General features: G+C 41.7%; 1 protein-coding gene across 1 annotated transcript; it reads left to right on the top strand.

The window, feature by feature from the left end:
• Positions 1-1,288: 1,288 nt before the first annotated feature.
• Positions 1,289-20,559, top strand: fbxw8 (F-box and WD repeat domain containing 8). Its single transcript, XM_070904920.1, has 11 exons — positions 1,289-1,774; positions 1,855-1,959; positions 2,725-2,889; positions 3,265-3,353; positions 6,820-6,977; positions 7,261-7,457; positions 8,057-8,275; positions 14,852-14,979; positions 18,559-18,732; positions 19,329-19,445; positions 20,290-20,559. Exons 1-11 carry the CDS (start codon positions 1,289-1,291, stop codon positions 20,453-20,455), a joined length of 2,004 nt encoding a protein of 667 aa, XP_070761021.1. The 3' UTR covers positions 20,456-20,559.
• Positions 20,560-20,673: the final 114 nt, after the last annotated feature.

Here is a 20,673-nt window from a genome sequence, read left to right on the forward strand (position 1 = left end):
AAAACTACCTAAAGAGATGGAGATAGAATAAATTAAAGCAATGAAAGGCACCTGTTCTGTTTCCCAAAACAAGTGTTTAAATGGCTGAATGTATAGGGCACCTGTGGTTCACGTTATGTTAAATTACGGGTCAGAGGATATAAAGCACCCTTTTACACCCTTTTACACCCTTTTTCCAGTTTATCTAATAACCTGAACGTGATACATTTACTTTAACACTTGCCTCGTGCAGCCAGAGTTTTGCTCATAACTAAGATGTTTTTTTTTCTCATAACGGTTGAAGTCAAAGCTGACACAAACTAAAAGCTACTCTCGCGCAGGTGACGTGACATTGTTTACGCACCTGTTGCAGGTGTTGCAGCCTCGCGCCCTACAGGTGTCGCCTCGCGACGACCAGCACGAGCACGGTGAAGTGTATTGCAGTGCACAGGAAGCTCTTCAGGTGGCCTCGCCCGGTCACCACCACCGTCCCCCTGAAGCCGCTGTCCGTCTCCCCGGCCGCCCAGCTTTTCTCCAGCTGGTCCCCGATCCTCCGCAGGCGCGACGCGAGCAGCTGAGCCACGGAGCACGGCGAGGGTCGGCGGGCACTGCAGGTGGAGTCACCGGGCAGGAGCAAAGGCTGATCTATCGGCAGCCAGCACATCGTGTCTGACAGAACAACCAGTCTTCTCTGTTTAAGTCTTGAGGATATATGACCCTCCTTCTCTTCTCTCATCAAACCTTAACTGTGTTTGTGTTCCCCCTTTCTCTCCCTTTCTCTCCCTCTCTCTCTCTACTGTATTATTCATTACAGTGTCACATGGTGTGGGGTTTACATCATCTTTTCCCAAAAGAGAGATGCAATGGTTAACTCTTCTGTCTGGTTTGATCTGAGGCGTCTTTTGTTATAGGGTGTTCTGGGACATTGTGTTCTCTTCTCTTATTGTTTAACTATAAAAAAAATGCATTGGGTATTATTTTCAAAAATGACCATCCCACAGCCATGGGGTATGAAATCTTTGCATTTACATTCAGAACAACTGCCAGCTGTGGCCACCAAAACATATATCATCCCTGAGATATGCCGGGTCTATAAAATATATATAAAACTGCGGAATTAAAAACACGCGGAACCTATGTACAGCAGCACTTTGTCCCTCTTCGGACTGTTTATAGTAAAGGACATGTGCTTGTTTTGCGTCGGTGTCGAGCTATGGCTTCCCTTAACTAGTCTGTAAAGCTAACAAATGCCCACGACGCCGCTTTATAACACAGTAAAGTTATATTTGGTCAACGATGATTGAGAGATATGGCCGAGGACGAACTTGCTGCGTTCAGGAAAAGTTGGAAACTAGAGTTAACGAATAAAAACGAGGAGCAGCGACTTGTTTGTGCTCCTTCCCCTTCCCGGGATGTCCCTGGTCAGTCAAGCCAGAGAGACTTGAAAAATAGGTATTTCGAAGACTTAAAAAATCTCAACGAGGCCTGTAGTCCTTCCAAACCAGAAGATGGTGGTCGCACTGAGGATGAAGGGTGTGTTGGTGGAGGAGGAGGAGAACAGGCTGCAGCAGAGTCAGAGGATCAACCCAAGTATGTGTCAATTGCACGTAGTTTGTTGGATGGGAGGACCAGTCCCCTGCTGGGCAGGATTGAGGAGGAGAGGACCAGGAGGAAGAGGCAGTATCATAACACCACTAACGTCCGCAGCGCATCCCTGCAGCAGCAGCAGCAGCAGCAGCCTCAGAGAAAGGTCAAGAAAGAGGAGGAGCTGCTGAATCAACTCATTCAGGATCTGGTAAGAGGATGAGGATGGATGATGTGGTTGACCCGAATCAGCTCAGTATACAATGTCTGTTGTGATTCTTTCTTTTGCAGAGTGAAGTCAATGACATTCCCTTCTTTGATATTGAGTTGCCGTACGAGTTAGCCTTGAAGATATTCCAATATCTCGACCGCACCGAGCTCGGCCGATGTGCACAGGTAAGCTGCTGAGGTAAAACTATTCTGGGCAAGAGCTTTGCATTATAGAATTACAGAAAAAGGTGGCTGCAGGAGAAAGGAATGAATAGCCGTACACTCACCTTATTTTGTGTATAATGACATAAAGGCATAAAGGGTTGGATACAACCACCGTCCTAAAACAGCTGCTTTAGACTAAATCCTGTAGAGGTATCAGGGTAACGTGTTCGCGATATGGTAAAGACAGCAGAGAAAAGCAAAATAAAACAAGAATTATGCCACTCTTCAGTCCTCTCACAATTATTCATGTACAATCTGAGAAAGGCACTTTAATTCAACAGCTTACAACTCAGGCTTGTGCGACCTTTGAGGAGAGGTCTAGGTATAGTTTTAGTGAAGTTAGGGTAACGCCTGCAGCTTGGAGGCCTGGAGCAGATTTTTCAGTGAGACACTGACAAGAAATCTTCTTCTGCAGATGAAATGACAAATGAAAACATAAAGGGATCACACTGTGTGCAGCTTTCTCAGATTTTCTTGGTAGTGAAGTCCTTAAATTACAGCTACCCTGCACTTCCCTTAATATGCAGAATTGCTTAAGTCAGCTGTAATACCTCATGTGGCTTTAATTGGTATAGATTAGTAAATTACATTTTGTGTGGCCGACCTTCAGCACGTGGAGTCCATTTGGCAGCCAGCCGGGCTCATTAAGCACACGTAAATCAAGTGATGCAAGCTCGTAATGTATGCTGACTCAATCCACAGCTTCACTGTTCGATCTCCTCCCAGGTGAGCAGGGCATGGAGAGTCCTTGCGGAGGACGGCGTTCTGTGGTTCAGGATGTGCACGAGGGAGGGTTATCATCAGGATGCCAGCGTGTCTGACTCCCCCTGCTGGAAGAGCACGCTGCGAGACTGCAGGAACTCGGCCAAAACTGTGTGCTCCAACTGGAAGGTGGGCTCGAGCTGTTCCGCTGCGGTGAATCAGAATTTGTTCATCCAAAGTCAACACCTATGCTGGAGTTTGTCTGGTGAAAGTGGTGCACAATTTACTTAAATCACCAGTCAGTGTAGAATACACAGTAGACCATGGACGGTATGTCTCCCATCCAATTTTAACTTTAATTTATATCGTAAATATAATATGATAAATGGGACACTTGGCAATGATGAGAAAGTTCTCTTCTGCTTTTAATTTGGAAGAAAAAATAACAAAGACCTTCATTTTGAAAACCAACCTCTTCTGCAGCCAAGTGATTTATAGTTAAATTAGTGTTCAGCTCGCCAGTTGTAACATAATGTTTTCAGCCCGGCAATGTTTTCTTTGTAGAATCGAGTGGGATCCATCAGCCAGCTGCAGTTCGAGCTGGGGAAGGTGCTGTGTGACGTCAGCTCCTGTGACGCCTTCGTCTTGGCTGGGTGAGTTTCAAGGACTCCGACGTGCAGGTTGCTTCTGCCGTCTGATGCGTTTTAACGTGAGCTGTAACTTTGACTGCTCGTGTTCATCTGCCTTGTTTTCTCTGTCACTCTTTTATCTTCTCGCATAAATCTCGGTATAAAATGAATCATGGTTATAAATCTTCTGCTTTATGACTGGGTGTTTAATTAACGATATGTCACATGTAGACATGAGACGTTATGTATCACTGACTGCTACAATGCAATAGTGATTGACAACCAGACTTTTACAGGTTAGTCATTCTTGGGAATGATGCTATTTTCGACGTGAGCAGGAATGGCGAGCATGGCTAGCGAGGAAATTGTATCAATACAGAATTGAGATAAGAAAATAAATGTCACAATATTTGGCACACAAGATGTTTGATTGACATTTGGGTAACTCACAGTCTTCTGTTTAGAGCGTGGCCTAATGGCTGTTCAGGTGTAATCATACAGTGATGGCTTGTTATGATGGGTTACAGAGGTCAATGTTTGATACACTCTCAATATATTAAACAAAGATGGAAAGAATGAAACACACTGTACAAAACTCCTCTTAAATTTACTCCTCCTGAGGCATAAAAATGCAAAACTCTGTTTTCAAGTTTCCACATTCTTCCTTTTAAAATCAGTTTTTATTAGAGGGTTTAGTGCAGTTTGTCTCAAATAACGTCTAAAATGAAAAAAGTAATGCATGTTTTTACAAGCAGACCTTTATTTACATAAAAGTAAATAGGAGAATAAAGAATGCCAGCTAAGGAAAGAGCAACAGTGTCAATAAGTCTCACCCTCCGGCATTAGCAAAGATTAATACCTTGTCATTATTGCCAACTAGTGATTTAGCTGATTTTGCAAGTCAGTTTTCAGCTCATTGATGATTTATACTTCTAATGGCACTACTAATGGCAGTAGTTGGTGAGGGAGAAGTACATTCATGGCAGCTCCACTAAGCTAAACCTGCTGTGAAATAACAGGGCAGAGACAGTGATAGATTGTGAGGGCCCTCAGGAACCTGATAGACTGCCCACAAGGAGAAGTGCAGCGTCTCCAGGGAGTGCTGTGATTAGATTCCCCTCAGTCCTGCTGCGTCTCATTGGAGAAGGCGCTGTGTTTGTATCTTCCCAGGTTAGCAGATGTAGGACACACGCTAACAAAACAGTCTAGACATGAAATAAAGCACTTTGCAAAATGTGAACATACTCTTAAATCCTTCTTTTGCTGCCATTGTTATTAACAAATCCACAACGTCAATACTTTCCCCATTATTGGTACTTAAAGGGTGATTTAGCTAAGTGGAGGTACTTGAATTTGTTTAAGTAGAAAAGAATCAATCACTGTTAAGAGTAATCAAGAATTATTCAATTGCATCCACAAAACCTTATTAGGAAACCAGTGGAATGAGACTTGGCACGTCGTCTCATTAACCCAACAACTCTTGGAGTCACACAGTGACACAAAGTATAAGTCTGTTGAGGTTTGCATGAAGATCGCAGTAAACTGTGCACAAAGTTTGCTGCACGTAAAAGTTTTGACGAATTACTTTGATGAGATTCAGCACCATCATCCTGTTGGTGGTTGGCATTGAGGTGATGTACCAATTAAGCGTAAGTGTGTATTCCTATTGTTTTCTTCCTGCCAAACCCTGCGATGCCAGTCACACACACACACACACATACGGGCGCACACATGTACACCCTCTGTCACACTTGCTGTCACTGTGTCACACACTCTGGCTGCGAGGCGGATACTTGCTCAGACATGATGGTATCTGTGGAGGTGGTAACGCTGGCAGTTTGTCGTCTCCCACAGCGAGAGCTCATTGACTTGGGCGAGGAGCGAAGGGAGAGAGGGAACAGAACAGACGCCTGTTGAGTGCGGGGGGGGCGGGGGGGGAGATAAAGGCAGAGCTAAAGGGAAAACAGGATGAGGTGAAGTTGCACAAGAACAGCCGAAGGTCACGTCCCAGTCTGTTGTTTAAGGGTGCTACGTGTAGTATTTTAAGATCCATAAATCTATCCAAACTTAACAATCACTGAGGAGATCGGCAACCTGTTGACCTCTACACTGCGTGCAGTGAACCGCTGGTCGGTTTGCCTTCAGGCACAGGTCGACAGCGCTGCTCACACAAATGGAAACAGAGCAAAAGCTTTTAGTTTCTCGAAGAGGAAAAGTGAAAGGCCAAGGCCAAGAGAGAATCACAGTTGTTTTAATCTTTATTTTAAAGGGAACGAAAAATATATCTTTGTCTGAAGTATAGGGCTGCAACTAGTGATTATATTCATCATCGATTATTTCCTCCATTCACTGAATAATTGTTCTGTCTATAAAATCAATATGAGAAAATTACAAAAAAAATGCCCATCACAGTTTTCCAAAGCCCAAGACAACTTCTTCACGTCTTATTTTACTCGACCAAACACAAAGAAACACAAAGATATTTATGTTACAATGATATGTAACAGAGAAAAGCCACAAATCCTCACACTGGAGAAGCTGGAACAAGATAATGTTGCCTATTCGCTGAACAAATGACTAAACAATTCATCGATTATCATTAATCATCAATCAACTACTCAATTAAGTAACAGTTACAGCTCTGAACAGTACCAACCAGACTGCTTTTGGGAAACCTGGAGTAAAGTTGGAGAAACGGCTCCCAGTTGTCTCAACCGGTGCTGAAAGTTTGTCGATCGACACAAAATTATTATTAAGGGATTTAAGGGATTTATCTTGTGAAAAAGCAGCTTGTTGCAGCTTCTGTAATCGTTTTTAACCTGATTTATGTAATTATAAATTGCATATCTCGAGTTTTGAACTCTTGGTCAGACAAAACAAGCAATTTGAAGGCTTCACCTTGGATTTCCTTTTTAAACTTTTCTCTTAACATTTTAAGCGAATGATTAAACAATTATTTGTCAGTTGCATACTTAGTCTCAACTGTGGTCTTATTTGTTAACAGAAATAACGCCAAGGTATCTCAGTTAATTTGACTATATGTGTAAAGGTGCAACATTATTAAAAAAAATTGAATTTTAGTTTAAAAGCTCTTCCTAAGGGAGTGAATAGAGTCATACATTCAACGTGTTATAACCTTCACTTCCTGCTGTAAATCATCCCCACAAGCAAACAGTAGCAAGGGGTGAAATGTTCAGCATTGTTCCGCCCAAGCAACACCCCTGTAATCCTCGAGAGATCATGTAACAAAGATTTTAGAAAACAAAATAACAACAAGTCAGAGTGAGTAAAGGAGGAAAGTGTGAGAGGGGAAATGATTCAGTGGTGAGAGGGTGACGTCAGGTATTCTCGAGGAGACAAACCTCTCAGCCTGTGATGGAAAATGGGCGATAATTCTGCTGTAACATTCGTCTGCCTTTTTTTTGTACAAACCTAAATATTTGAATAATGTGTGTTCAGTGTGACTTGATGTTGCTTGTTTGTATCTCAGGTACACGTCTGGTGATGTGAGGTTGTGGGATACGCTGCACTGGGACTCATCGGCCTCTTACTTGAAGACCAACAGCCTGTCAACTAACTCAGACCCTAGACCTCATGTTAGCCACGTCCAGGTCAACAGCACAGTGGCTGCTGCTGCTTATGAAGATGGTGAGTCTGTTTTATGCAGTGTGATCCTTTGGTAAACAGAAATATATTCATTATATCTTCAGAATATTCTTAGGTTTTAAATTATCAAACTGAAAAAATGGGTAGTTTATTCTTTAAATGTAGCTTTTGCCTTATTGTGTAAAGGCTACCAAGGCTCTTTGTAGCTTCTCTGGCTGTGATTTAGTAAAGTGCACAGCGTAGTGTTCTGTGTAACCCTGTGTAGGGACACATCAGGGCAGTTATTAAGGTACTAAGACACTGTGTTTCACTCTCTTGGGTATAGGCTGTGTGGACCTGTGGAGCACAGAGACAGGTGGGGAGCCCATCCACCACTACCAGAGCCCAGGGAGGATCCAGGCCCTGACCCTGAGCCCTGACAGTCCCATCCTGGGCTCCGCCGCGGGGCCTGACATTCGGCTGGACCGTGCAGATGATCGCGGCTACTGGAGGACACTCTGCCAGGCTCAGCTACCCAAGACTGTAAGTCAGGCAGTTTGATTCCTCGTATGTATGAAATGCTCCATGCTGATGTGTTATTGTGTTGATTAATATTTTGTTCTTCACCACTTTTCCTCTCGTGGCTTTCATCTAGAAATGTCTCCCTTTTTATGTGAAATAATGATGGAAGCATTAAACACCCTTGACTTATTCCACATTTTGTGGCATTTCAGTTTATGGCGATGAATCATTTCGTCGATCACAGTGTATATGTACAGTATATGATCGCTGATTAGTTGTTTAAGTCATTTATCAAGCAAAAATGCACAACATTTGTTGGTTCCAGCTTTTCTCAGATTCATATCACTGTAGATTGAATATCTTTGGGTTTTGGACTGATGTTCGCACAAAACAACAAATTTAAAGACGGAAAAATGTGATGGATGTTTTTAGACATTTTAGAAATTATCCAATTAATCAAAAAGACATTGACATTATTGACATTATAAGTTTTGGATGTTATTCATTTGGAATTCAGGCTACACCATGAATACATAAAAGAGTGAAAGGTCCTTGAAGAGAGCACTGTGCATATTACTGCTGTGTGAGTAACGTGGGCCTCTAACTTGTCTATATGGCAGGTAGAGAGCCTGGTTTTGGTGCCAGGCAGGGGGCAGCAGGGCCCGCTGGCGGCCCTGGCAGCAGGAGAGGCCGTGTACCTGTTGGACCCCCGGGAGGAGGAGCCGCAGACGCTCCACTCTGTCTACGGTCATCCTGTTACCTGCCTGGATGCCTCTGACTCCCATGTTGCATTTGGAGTGAAGCGCACAGGCTGGGCCATGCACGATGGAGGAAACAAGGTGGGTTCAGTGTCTCAATTTTCTGCAGAACTGAGACTTTTTGATATGTTGCTGACACCTTTCTGGCCCATCATCCCATGCTTTGTTGTCATGTGCATTTGTGTATGGCATACTTACAAGAAGGGAGCTTAGTATTTCAAACCATGTAACTCCAAAACACAAACAAGCAAAAACTGTGTTAATGAAAAGCTCGGCTAAAAAGATGAGTCTTAAATATAGATTCATGACCCCATCTGCTCCCAGTGTTGCTTCATTTGCACCTCAAGGTTGATTGCCTCTGAATTTAACCTTTTGCAAATCCAGTGGAACAGATCGTCCTGTAATATCTGTATTCACCACCAAATTGACATTGTGGAATTGTGGCTTCAAAAAATCACGGCCATGGAGAGCAGGTCCAGATCCTAGATAAATTACTTGGAGGGCAGGACTAGTTTAGGAGACTAGTTCAAAGCAAAGTGAGCTAGTTAATTAAAACAAAAATCTCAAAGAAATACTGAATAGCTAAAATATCATGATGCACAGTGTTATAATAATACCCTTGCAGTCTTAATGTTACACACTTATCTGTTGAATTATGAAGTACTTTAATCAACATAGTGTGGTGATGATTTTCTAGTCCATTGTGAACAGCACTGCGGTCTGTGTACGAAACAACGATCTGGTGTTTGTTTGTTTGTGAATGGCATCGATGGAGCCGTATCAAGGCCTCTCAGGAAGACAAATACACCTAAACAAAACCTTGAATGTTGATGAAGTAGAAAACAAAGCCTCGGAACTCTGCAGCTGGATTTTTAGATGCATTGTAAGAAAAATGCTATCCAGTCCTCACTAATGGAAATGAAAGGTGTCCAATAGAGATACCAAGGCCACTCTCAACAGGTGCATAATGAAAAAATGGGAAATTGTACTAGGTAAATAATTTGGTTTGCTCAAATAGAATGACGCACATTTTCTTTTAGGAATTCATCAGGAGGAGAGCAGTGAGGACTGAAGTTTTGGCATTAGGCCATTATGAGTTTAATCACTGGCTGATAGCTCAAATACCCATCTTCCCTGCTCTCACGTAAATGAATTCAACCCTGCCTTTTAAATGTGGACCACACTTTTTATTTTGTTACATTAAGTCTGGTCCACACTTTTAGCTCATTTGAATTTCAGATGGATTGCAAACAAAGACTGTTCTCCGAAACTGGGTCTCTTGACAGTGCGCTCACTATTACTCTGTGTCTCCTTAGACTCCTTGGGTCCCCTTAGAAAAATGTGATGAACCTGTAGGGGATTTGTTTGTAGTAGAAATAGCTAGTTTAAATAGCGGCAAGCCCTCCACGGGCCCTGCTCCTAATTACTACAGCCTTCAAGGGTACTTTGATGAACTGCTGTTCCCAAAGCTGCATCTGTTTGCTTCTAATAATAATGTGTTTCTAAGGACCCCATGCACCTAATTGACTCTTAAGCATTTACTTAGAAAGTACAAAGAGCCACGAGACAAACTATTCTGCTGGGATCAGGAGCCAGCAACGCAGCCGTCAATATACTTTCAAGTTCACTTTGTCAAGATATTCTTTGTCAATGATAATGGATAAAACACATGATAAAGAAAGCTGCCGCATCCAAAGAGGATTTTTTTCTTTCAAAAATCAGATGTTAGTTGCCGTAGAGACGGGACAAGTGGTAGCTTTAAAACAGCACACTGTGTGTGTGTGTGTGTGTGTGTGTGTGTATGTGTGTATGTGTGTGTGTGTGTGTGTGTGTGTGTGTGTGTGTGTGTGTGTGTGCAGCAATCCGTTTGTGATTGACAGGTTTTTGGCAAAGCTTCTCCACTGACATCACCCACTATTAGAAAAGCACAGCTGATGTACTGTAGCACTGATTTCAGTGGCAGCACTAAAGCACCACACAGTGGACCAAGGAGAGAGTGGCAGCTTTACCTCATCATGAGACAAAGGCAAAACTATCTACTCATGTAATCAACTACCAAGAAACAAGCGGTCAAGATGAAACAGGTTTTGAGGTTCAGGTGCACAGTGAGAAGTATCAGGTTTGAGAAGTTTTCTTCTTAATGGATTTATTTCATTTCATGGATTTACAGTATTATAGTAGTAACTATTTTTTAACTATTTTATTTGACCTATGTTGGATTTTACTGTATTTCATTTAGAGTTGAAATGATTGGTGGATTAATCGATTAGTCGATCGGCCAACTGCCAATAGATTAATTATTGTGAAATTTCTAATCATTCTCTGAAACCAGCTTCTCCAATGTGAGAATTGGCTGCTTTTCTCCGTTTTATATGATTTTAAACTAAATATCAGTTTTGGACATTTAAAGACGTCACTTTACGCTCTTGAAACTGGGATGGGCATTTTTTTCATTTTATGGACAATATGATTAACTAATTATTGGTAAAAACATTATCAGCAGATCAATCGATAATGAAAATACTCCTTAGTTGCCACCCTAAATACATTTTTATCCCAAGAATTGAAGTATAATCCCATCAATGTATTTCTACCAACTGTTCTTTTTACCTACGGCTGCTGTTGCACACCCAGCCATCAAAGATGTGGTGGTGGGGTGAATTCCCATTTTTGAGCCTATATTTTCTTTTCCTGAGGTTTTTATTTTGTGTCTGTTTTCTTCTTAGAAAACTGGAGCTGGCTCGGTAATCGTTGCTGATGTAACCCCATAAAACCAATTTCAACAGTGTACGCTCATTTTCGGTTAAGCAAATAAATTTGTCTTGACTGCCAATCCAACTGAAATCATAATGAAATCATTTATCTTCAGCATTAAAATGTCCAGAGTTGAGGATAAAAGCAGCAGTTCCTTTCCTCCTGCATTTTAGATTGGATTCATTTTAAGCACAGAAAGTCTTTCAGACTTTCAAGTTTCCGTAGTGAGTTTAGTCCAGACTCCCATCGAAATTATGCCAATTCATGATTAGCATACCTCTCTTACTAATTAAAATATTTCACAAATTTAATTAACTTTGTCTGTCACTCTCGTCACACTTCTAACAGCAATTACATACTGCGGAGAAGACAAAGCATGAATTGGCTGCAACCGTGAGCGATGCCAGACATTTTTTATGCTGCCTTTAGTAAGAAAACATATGCTTCATTAAAATCTGTCAAAATGCATGGAGGTGGCATCCAAGAAAGTCATCTCACACCTTTTTGTATAATTTCCCAATAAAGTATTTCTGATTCTGATTCTGATTGCCTCACAGAGGAGTGAAACATTTTCATTCACAGCATTTTGACTTAGATGAACCACATTGTCATGTTTTTGTTAACTTGGCTCAGACTCAGAATCACTAAGTTTGCAGCAGTTTTGTTTCAAAATCTGACAGTTTAAAGTACAACAGCTGCTTTGTGTCGATGATATAGAAGATTCTTTATCATATTTTGGCATGGATTATCGTTTAGCCTGTGGCTTTGTCTTCTAGCCCTCCCCATCTTTGCTGGTGTTTGTCAGTGGGTGTGTATATGTGTGTGTAGTCAGAGCCAGTGTCCAGATTCTCATTACCCCTGGCCACCTTCTTGCCAGTGGACTGGGGGCACCCAGGCATCCACCCAGCTCGTGGCTGGGCATTCAACTCAAGCTGGCATCTCCACTGGCAAACTATCCATCCGCTGCAGTGGATCCACCACAGAGCACAGAGCACAAAACCTGTCATCCGCTCATCGCCTCAGGTTCAGAGGGCTGGTTGGATGCATGGAAGTATGTATCTACATGGGGTTTATAGATGTATGGATACAGAAATGTAGGATGGTCCATCAGGGTCATTTACTCAGTAAAACCCGAACAGGTCGCCTCAGGGGAAAGAAATTTGTAAAAGTGATTGCAACAGTTACAGCAGAGTTTCAGGTGAACAATGCAATAGCAGCATGTCAGATATCAGCACAGCCCTATTGCTATGGGTGACTTCAGTATACTGTAAGAATGAATGAATATGTTGGATGGGTGGAAATATTGTCAGAATCAAAACATTAGTCCACGCAGTCATGAACTGATGTCAAACAACCTTTTTCTGGGTTTTACTCAGAAATGTTATCCAGAGAACTTTCAGTCACATAGCACACAGTATTATTTGAATATAAAATATGTGTGTATGAGTTCTGACCTTGACATACGCTGATAAAAACGTAATTGCAAAACCACATAGGATGCAAAGATTAACACCAGCCATTAAGGGTAATCTAGGACTTGTGGGTGTCACGTGTTGCCATTACCCTGTCAGGGACTTGAGACCACAAGGGAATGTACTATCTAGTGAGCACCTTAAACATGAAGGGAGGGAATCAACCACTGTGGGACAATTCCCCTGCTGCCTGAGGCCATCAGGGCAATATACTGGTGAATTGAACTGGATAAATATCACTTCACCTAACTACCTTCACTGAACCTTGGTAGCTGCATAACATACACACTTGTTTGACACTCAGCTCTGTAGGATGAGTTGGGAATATACTCCCAAAGGACATCAAACCACAAACCTGCCATTATCATGCATCTGGTCCAGTGTGCTAATCTCTGTTTGTCCACATGGTGTCTAAACCAAATGTAGCTCTGAATCCATATTTGTTTCACATGCGGTTGTTTGTGTATGACAGGGATGGAGAATCGTGGGCCAAGGAAAGCCAACAGTCTATGGATTTCATTCAAACCTTTCACCCCAGCTGGTGGTTTCACTTGTTAGTTTCTCTCTCTCTACTTGATGGAGCGTTAATCAGTGAAACCGGCTGGTGAAGTCTTTGGTTGGAGTGAAAACCCGAAGACAGTTGGGCCTCCATGCCGCATGGTTTTCCATTCCTGGTCTGTGATATTCCATTTAAGATGAATCAAAAACCAAACCAAATTCTGCTCTTTGGCCAAATGTGTTCAATCGACCGTACAGGAAACGGCAACATAAAAGATTTCCTCAGAAGTGCAGCAATAATTGCCAATTTTTTCATCTTTTTAAAAGCAAATAGAGTAATTACATTAACATCCCAGTACAAGCCACCATTAGAGTTTCCTTTGTCTACAAGCCTCACCAGGGTTCCAGCAAGTGCATTAACCTAACAACTCCTCTATAGTCACGCTCATGATTATTCTTCCTCAAAACATACTGCTGCAGTCTCTAAACAGCCCCCAATGTTATCACAAAACGGCTCCTTTGCTTCCCTCAGCGACATTTCTCCATTTTAGTAGGCGAGGTGGGCGGATATTTAATAAAAAATATTTCCCGAAACTGTAATGATTCATCGAGAACAGCAGGCTGAACCTCATTTCTGCGTTCCCCTCCCTCTTTCTCAACTCATCCCCCTCTCTTCCGCTGTCCAAATCCTATCAAGCTGTCATTTCAAAGTCCGGTGTGATTTGGGCTTTGCCCCGGGGTGGTGCACAATTAAAGCTCTGCTTGGCCCAAATAAGGGACACACAAAAACTGCTGGCACCTCCTTGAGGCTTACATCATGGCTCTTTTTTTTTCTCTCCCTTCCCTCAAACTTCTTTATCTTTGTCTCTGTCTCTCCATCTCTCTCTCTTTCTCGCTTCCTGTCTTTCCTTTTCTCTCCTACCTTCTGGCTCTCTGTCTGTCTCTCCCTCCCTCCCTCCCTCCCTCAGTTTAATTTCTTTATCGTTTTAATTATTCAAAGTCAATTTTGCCTGGCGGTTATCCTGTTTATTCGGTCTCATTTGGATGAGAAAACACCAGCCGCTAATTGACCAATTAGGCCGGCTCCAGATGACATCATTGCAACTTGTATGAAGAAAGTTTGCTGCAGCCATCGAGCCAGAGGCAATGCAGTGCATCCCTGTCTGTAACTGAAGTATGCCCCTAGGCTGATTTTTTTTTTTGTTTTCCCAGATTTAACACTTAAGTGCCGCTTCGCTTTTAATTAACTGGCAAAGCATCACTTCAGTTAGCTGATATCCAATATCGTTGTATTTCAGTGTGTAGTTGAATTGTGCAGACAAGTTCACCAACAGTAGATCAGACTTTGTCCAACTGTCCATCCGTCTGATTTAATCATAGGTGGTATTCGACACCACTGATGTGGTTTGGTATCTTTTGACTGTGGTCCAACATCTACGGAGCAAATTGTACACTTTGGGCTTGACTGGGAAGCTGTAAAAAAAATACGACACAATTTTTTCATATATATGCACAGATCTCTGCTATTCAGATCTCAGATCCTGAGTAAAGTCAAAATATTATATCCTATAAATATAGGACAATTATTCATTTTTGCTGCGTTGGCTCTCTACTCCAAGTCCGATAAGCATTGTATCAATCGTAGCCCTTTTTTATACATAATCACCCAATTTTGGAGGCAGAAAGTAATTGGACAAAGTCATGAAGTTAAATAAAGTCAGTATTTTTAATATTTGGTTGCAAATCCTTTGCAATGACTGTCTGCAACCCATAGACATCAACACATGCTCAGTATATTCCGTGGTGATGCTCTGTCAGGCCTGTTCTGCAGGCAACTTTAGTTGTGTTTGCAACTTTAGCGGTTGGTTGTGAATTCGAAGGTTGACTGACTTTAATATTTCAAAATTTGTTTCTGTGTGTTCATGCTTTTCAGATCCACATCTCCAGCCTAGAGACGGGCAAACCTGTGGTTTGTGTCGGCAACTCGCTGGGAGATTTCACTTGCATCAACCTGAGAGACGGCCCTCCTCACCTGCTGGTGTGTGGAAACAAAGACAGGAGGTAGGACACTGGGACAAAAACACACACTTTCATGCTGATGGAGAATACGCAAAGATCATGCATGAGGACAGAATCTCCCAACACTGACACACTCGATTTATTTAAATATAACAGTTACGCTGAAAAGAGTCTGTTCAATAATTTTCCCACAGTGACCTCTAATGATGCTTGGAAGCTGAGGCTATAGTACTTGCAGTGGAGAACAGGTGTTAAGGAAGTGTGTGAGGCTCTATTCAATGTGTGCATTATTCACACTTCTCAGTCTCTCTGTTGCCTTGAAACACAAAGCTTCTAAACGAAGACACATACTTAGATGTTTTGTTCTTTGTGTTGAATAGAGGTGTCTGTCTGTTGCCTCTATTACCTGGGATACTATACAAGAGAAAAATCTGGCCGTCTCCATCCCATCCAGCGGCTACACACACATCCATGCATGTACCCACACTTGCCACCTCGCTAACCTGGCTCTCCAGATGAGGAAAAGACACATAAAAGAGCCATTCTCATCTATTCTGCACTTGTTAGCGGGTGCTGCGGTGCATGAGCTGGCAGGAAAACAAAAATCCCTGGCGCGTCTTTTTCCAAAGCTGCCCCTGCTGTTTCTATTCAGCACCAAATCCATCTGGCTGTTAAGTAGTTGGCTTAAAGCGAGAGACAGACCATATCATATTGTTTAGGTTCTGTTTTTTCGCTCTTCTTACCGGTTTATGACTCTTAGCAACCGTACGACAAAATGCTCCGTTAAATGTTTTGTCAAGAGCCAAATGAAAATGTTCAGCATTGTTTTGACTGAAGAATTGAAATGTTTTTTTTTTTTTTATCCAATTCCTTTCTGCTTTACTTTTGGTCTTTGCTTTTTGATAGATGAGTACTTTTGCTCAGAGAGATTCACACACCAGCTTGGCTCTAATGCAGCACACAGTCAAAGACAAATGGAAATGGTGAAGACTGAGGGACAGTCGGCGATTTTGGCCCTGTGACAGGGTGGCTCGAGGCCAAAGCCTAATGCATCCCTTCTTTTTGTCCAAATGATTTTTGTCCCTCTGTTTTTTGCAAGATCCAGGGCAAATGAGGGGTCCTGATAAGGGCTGTTTGGAAGACTGCCACATCTGTGAAAAAGGGGAAAGATGTGGGCAAAGAGCTAAAGTGGATACAGTAAGAGAGAGCGAAGTAATAGTGAGTGTCATACCTGTGGCTATTTCTCATAAAACATGCAGGACTGCGCTTTACTAAAGTCTTGGACTTGAATCGACTTTGTCCCTCCAATTTAAAAACTTCAATTTGAGTTTTTTCTGCACGTCAAAGTTCTTACTTATCCAGTGTAAAATTACAACGTCTACTAGATGATTTGGCACTCAATTTTCGTGCCAAATCAAGCGTCATCATCTGGTCAATCCTCAGCTGTACTTTACTTTTGTAATTAGCAATTATCAGCATGCTATCACGCTAAACTAAGATGGTGAAGACAGTAAACATTATACCGGCTAAACATCAACATCTTAACATTGTCATTGTGAACATGTTGAAATGCTGATTATAGCTTTTTAGCCTTTAGCTCAAAGCACCGCTGTGCCTAAGTACAGGCTTGCAGAGGCTCTAGTGTGGCTGTAGCTCCCAGTTTACCTTTTTGAATGTTGTGTGTTTAGCCATTTAGCTCTTCAAACTTCTATCTAGCAATTTATTTGATGCTAAAGGGTAGAGTTCACAGTCCTGTACATATTTTCACTTTTAAAAACTTAAAAGTCTTGACGAACAAATTGAGAAATTGGTTTATTCGTCCCTCTTGACTTGATCTTGTCCTGATCTTGTCCTGATCTTGGAATACTGAAGCCTGAATACTGAAGGTGGTGATAACTGAAGGTGGTGATAACTCACAGGCTGTAACTTCAACGTCTGCGGAGCAGAAAACCTGTAACAAAGTCTGTCATTGTGCACTTCAACAGCCAACATGTGTTATAATCTTGAAGGTATCCATTCATATGGAATATCAGACGACCAAATCACAGGTGTGCATCAAATACAATGTTCAGTGTAAAATTGTTTCGTGTCTCATGTAGCTGTAGGAAACTAACTGGAGTTATCCGAGCCTCTCCCACACTTCTCTTATTAGGCAGAGCTCCTCCTGATTAATGAAGAGGAGTCTGGCCACTGACAGTTCACTGAAAACAGAGCCGCCTCCAACATTAGATTTATGGTTCCCCGCGGTCTGCCAGTAATGTTCAGTCCTCATTGTTTAAACGTGTGCTTCCATCACGTAATGCCACTAAACAGGCAAAACTAACTGCAGACAACAAGTCCACGGTGCCCATTTAGCCATTTAACTCTGATTCTTTTAAAACATTTTTGGAAGCGGAAATGAAGTCTGTCTCAGCCCCCAAAGTGAATTTGATTATGGTAATGAAGTCTTGGAAGACGGTCAGGGCTGGATGGAGTCATGTCCTGGATGCTTTCAGCTGCAATAAAGCCACAATGACAACAGATGGAGCTGATGGTCCCCTGGGCTTGTGCTGCTCATGGAACCCAGCAAGCAAAACTCCTGCTCTCACTGCCATTTATCCATAAGAAATACTAATACTAATACTTTAATGATAATAATAAAAATGATTATCATGGCATCATAAAAGAGCATATAACACTCATCTCAAAGAAGAATGTATGAAGTGCTTTATAGCAAAAACATATTTATTAAAATATATACATGAGTAAACATAATGAACAGTCAATACAAAAGCAGTCAAAAATAAAGACAAAATTGCAATTAATTGCAAAATAATTAATTAATCAAACGAATAAATTATTATTTTTTACATTTGCTTTTTAAACCTACTTTCATTCTTTCATTTTATTGTTTGTACCTGCCGTTATTTTGCACACCCTTAATCCTTAATAGTATTTTTTTGTCTTGTTTATTAATTCTTTATTCGCTGTTCTCTGACGCAGATGTTCTGCTGCTTTGTATTTAACAGTCCCTCCTTGATCTGCTCCTAAATTCTGTTACATCATTTTTAGCCTTTTCCTCTGATCTGCTGTTGCCATCCTCCATTTTTGCCATAATGGATTTTTCAAGCCTCATATAAAGTAACATCAGTTTCAGGTTTAGTTGGTTTCTGTCTCTTTTGTTATCTTCTTTTTTTTTATTATACTATTATACTATGGAATGGCAGGAGATGAAATGAGGCTGGAACTAAAGCTTGCATTGGCACGTGCTTCAGTTTCTATTTGTCTTTGGTCTCTTGGCTGGATGTCGGAAAGTTCCTTCAAAAGTGAGAATAGTGTCCTTTTGTCTGTAAATGAATGCAGTCTTTGACAAACTGTACCCTCTCCTCTGCGGTCTTGGAGTCCTCCGCCTCTGTAAGCAGCAAGTGAAATCCAAAATGACCACGCTTCACTGGAAGTGACTGATACTATTGTACTCACTTCGCTTATTATTCTTTTATTGGACTCACTTTAAATCACTCTGGATTGTTAGAGAAATTCCTACAAAGGACAATGCAAATATAAAACATCAAAAATGACCAACAGCAACCTCTGGCCTATAAACACATAATTAGTCATTTGTTCATCTCCGCTGTGATCCAGGGTGAGGGTGTTTGACGTACGAGCCGGCTCTTCCGTGGCGTCCCTGTACGCCCACCACCTGGGTGTCACCTCGGTGCAGGCGGACGACTGGAAGATCGTGAGCGGTGGAGGGGAAGGATTGGTGTGTGTGTGGGAGATGAGGATGGGAGCGAAGCTGTGGGAGATGCACAACAGGTGGGATTTTCTTTCCTTTGAGCCACCGAGAGGAGGTTCAAACTCTAAGGTCACATCTGTTTTTGTAACTGAGCTTCTCCCTTTGTTTCTATCACGTTACAGTTGTGATGTGTGCCTTTGAGATTAAGTTGAGTTAATTAAGACATTTACAAAACCCATTAATGCAGCAATTGTAGATATTTTATCATTGTGGTGTCTTGTTGTTCTCCAAATTATTGCAAGTGCTACAAATAAGATATTCGTCTCAGCTGAATATTGTTTATTTTATTGCAGTATGGACAATCTCTTCATAATTTCTTTTAACAAATGTAAGTTGCATGTAGGCTGTATTTTGGAACCAATTTCAGACCACAACCACGGAGTGCAAATGAAAGGAAAATGTGTTATGTGTGCAGCTTTTTGCTGTTCACTGATTTGAAAATATTAATTTTGTGTTCCATGTGAGGGATAAAATCAGAAGAAGTATAGTTCCAGACATCTTTACATTTACCTCAAGAACCATTTGCACAAAAAGTCTAACGTGCACAAGTACAAGATATCTAAGTAAAAATGTGTATATTTCATACTGAAAGTGTTGCTTTCTGTCGTGGCTGCAGACATCCCGTAAGGCATGTACGCTTCAACACCAGCACCCTGGTAACAGCCAACATCCCAGATGACAAGTCGCCACGGGGGGCCTGCATCACAGACGATGACCTTACAGCTCACCGCAGGTCACTGATCTCCCTCCCACACTCGTCTTCTTATTCTTTTTTTAACCTCTTCTCAGCATCCACCTCCCGTCTCCCACAAGCTTACAGTCTCTGAGTCAGAGACACTCAGTGAATTGACTGCTTCTCTGCACCTTTTAGGTTTTATAAAAGCAGAAACAGCTGGAAGCAGGTAACAAAATCTGCCTAACAGCACCTCTAAAGCTCCAAACCCCTAACCCAAAATCTTGTGTCATGTGTACAAAAGTGATTTCCTGTAGTCACTGGTCCTGGCCAAGAAATAGTCTGACACGTACCCCCCCTGTAAAACCACACATGTTAATCAGTGAGCTTTAGAGGTGCTGGTAGGTGGATTATGTCATCTTTCCCTGTTTCCAGTCTTCATGCTAAGTTAAGCTAACTGGCTGCAGGCTGTAGCTTCAAATTTACTCTACAAACATGAGTGATATCGATCTTCTCACCTTACTCTTGGCTAGACAACGAAGTGATGGCTGGTAACCTGTGTCATGCTAGCTGTGTCATTCATTTGTACCGTTTCTCAAAATTGGTACCACATCTCCCAGACAGCCTGCTGCTCCTCTCTGTTGCATGTGCATCTTTAATGGTTACATGCTGCTTTGTAGGCATAAAATAAAAACAAATCCAACTAACTGAATTAAATCCCACCCCTTATGTCAGATAAAGCTATTAATAATAATTTTGCTCTTCAACAGTTGGTTTAAACTTCAGAATGATCCATCTCTGTCCTACTAGAGCATCCAGTTTAAACACTTTTCCACAAAGTGAAATGAGTAATGTCTCTGTTGTTGTTAATGTTGTTGCTGACGTCACTGTTTTTATCCTCCAGACACCGGGGAGTCATTTGCCATTATGACTTCTCTGAGGACGCTTTGTCACAGGATCACATCTTGCCCATCTGCAGGTCCGACTACACCGAGTCACACGGCTACAACTACAACATCAGCCTGGCGATGCCTTATGACAGGCTGTCTGGGTCCCATGCCTCCCACTGACGTGTAGTTTTCCAAAGTTTCATAGAAACTTTCCCCCTTGATCAGTTTGATTCTCCAAACTGTATCTTTTTATTTTATTACTTTACTTTTATCATCTTAGTCAAATCAAGCTCTTTGGAAATGTAATATTTGTAATGTATATTATCTGTAATTGTTGTACACAGCCTTGTAAACCATCGCTGTAAAATTAATGACATTTTTATTGATTTCCTAGATTT

Source organism: Enoplosus armatus, chromosome 4, assembly GCF_043641665.1.
Source record: "Enoplosus armatus isolate fEnoArm2 chromosome 4, fEnoArm2.hap1, whole genome shotgun sequence".
NCBI classification, from domain to species: Eukaryota; Metazoa; Chordata; class Actinopteri; order Centrarchiformes; family Enoplosidae; genus Enoplosus; species Enoplosus armatus.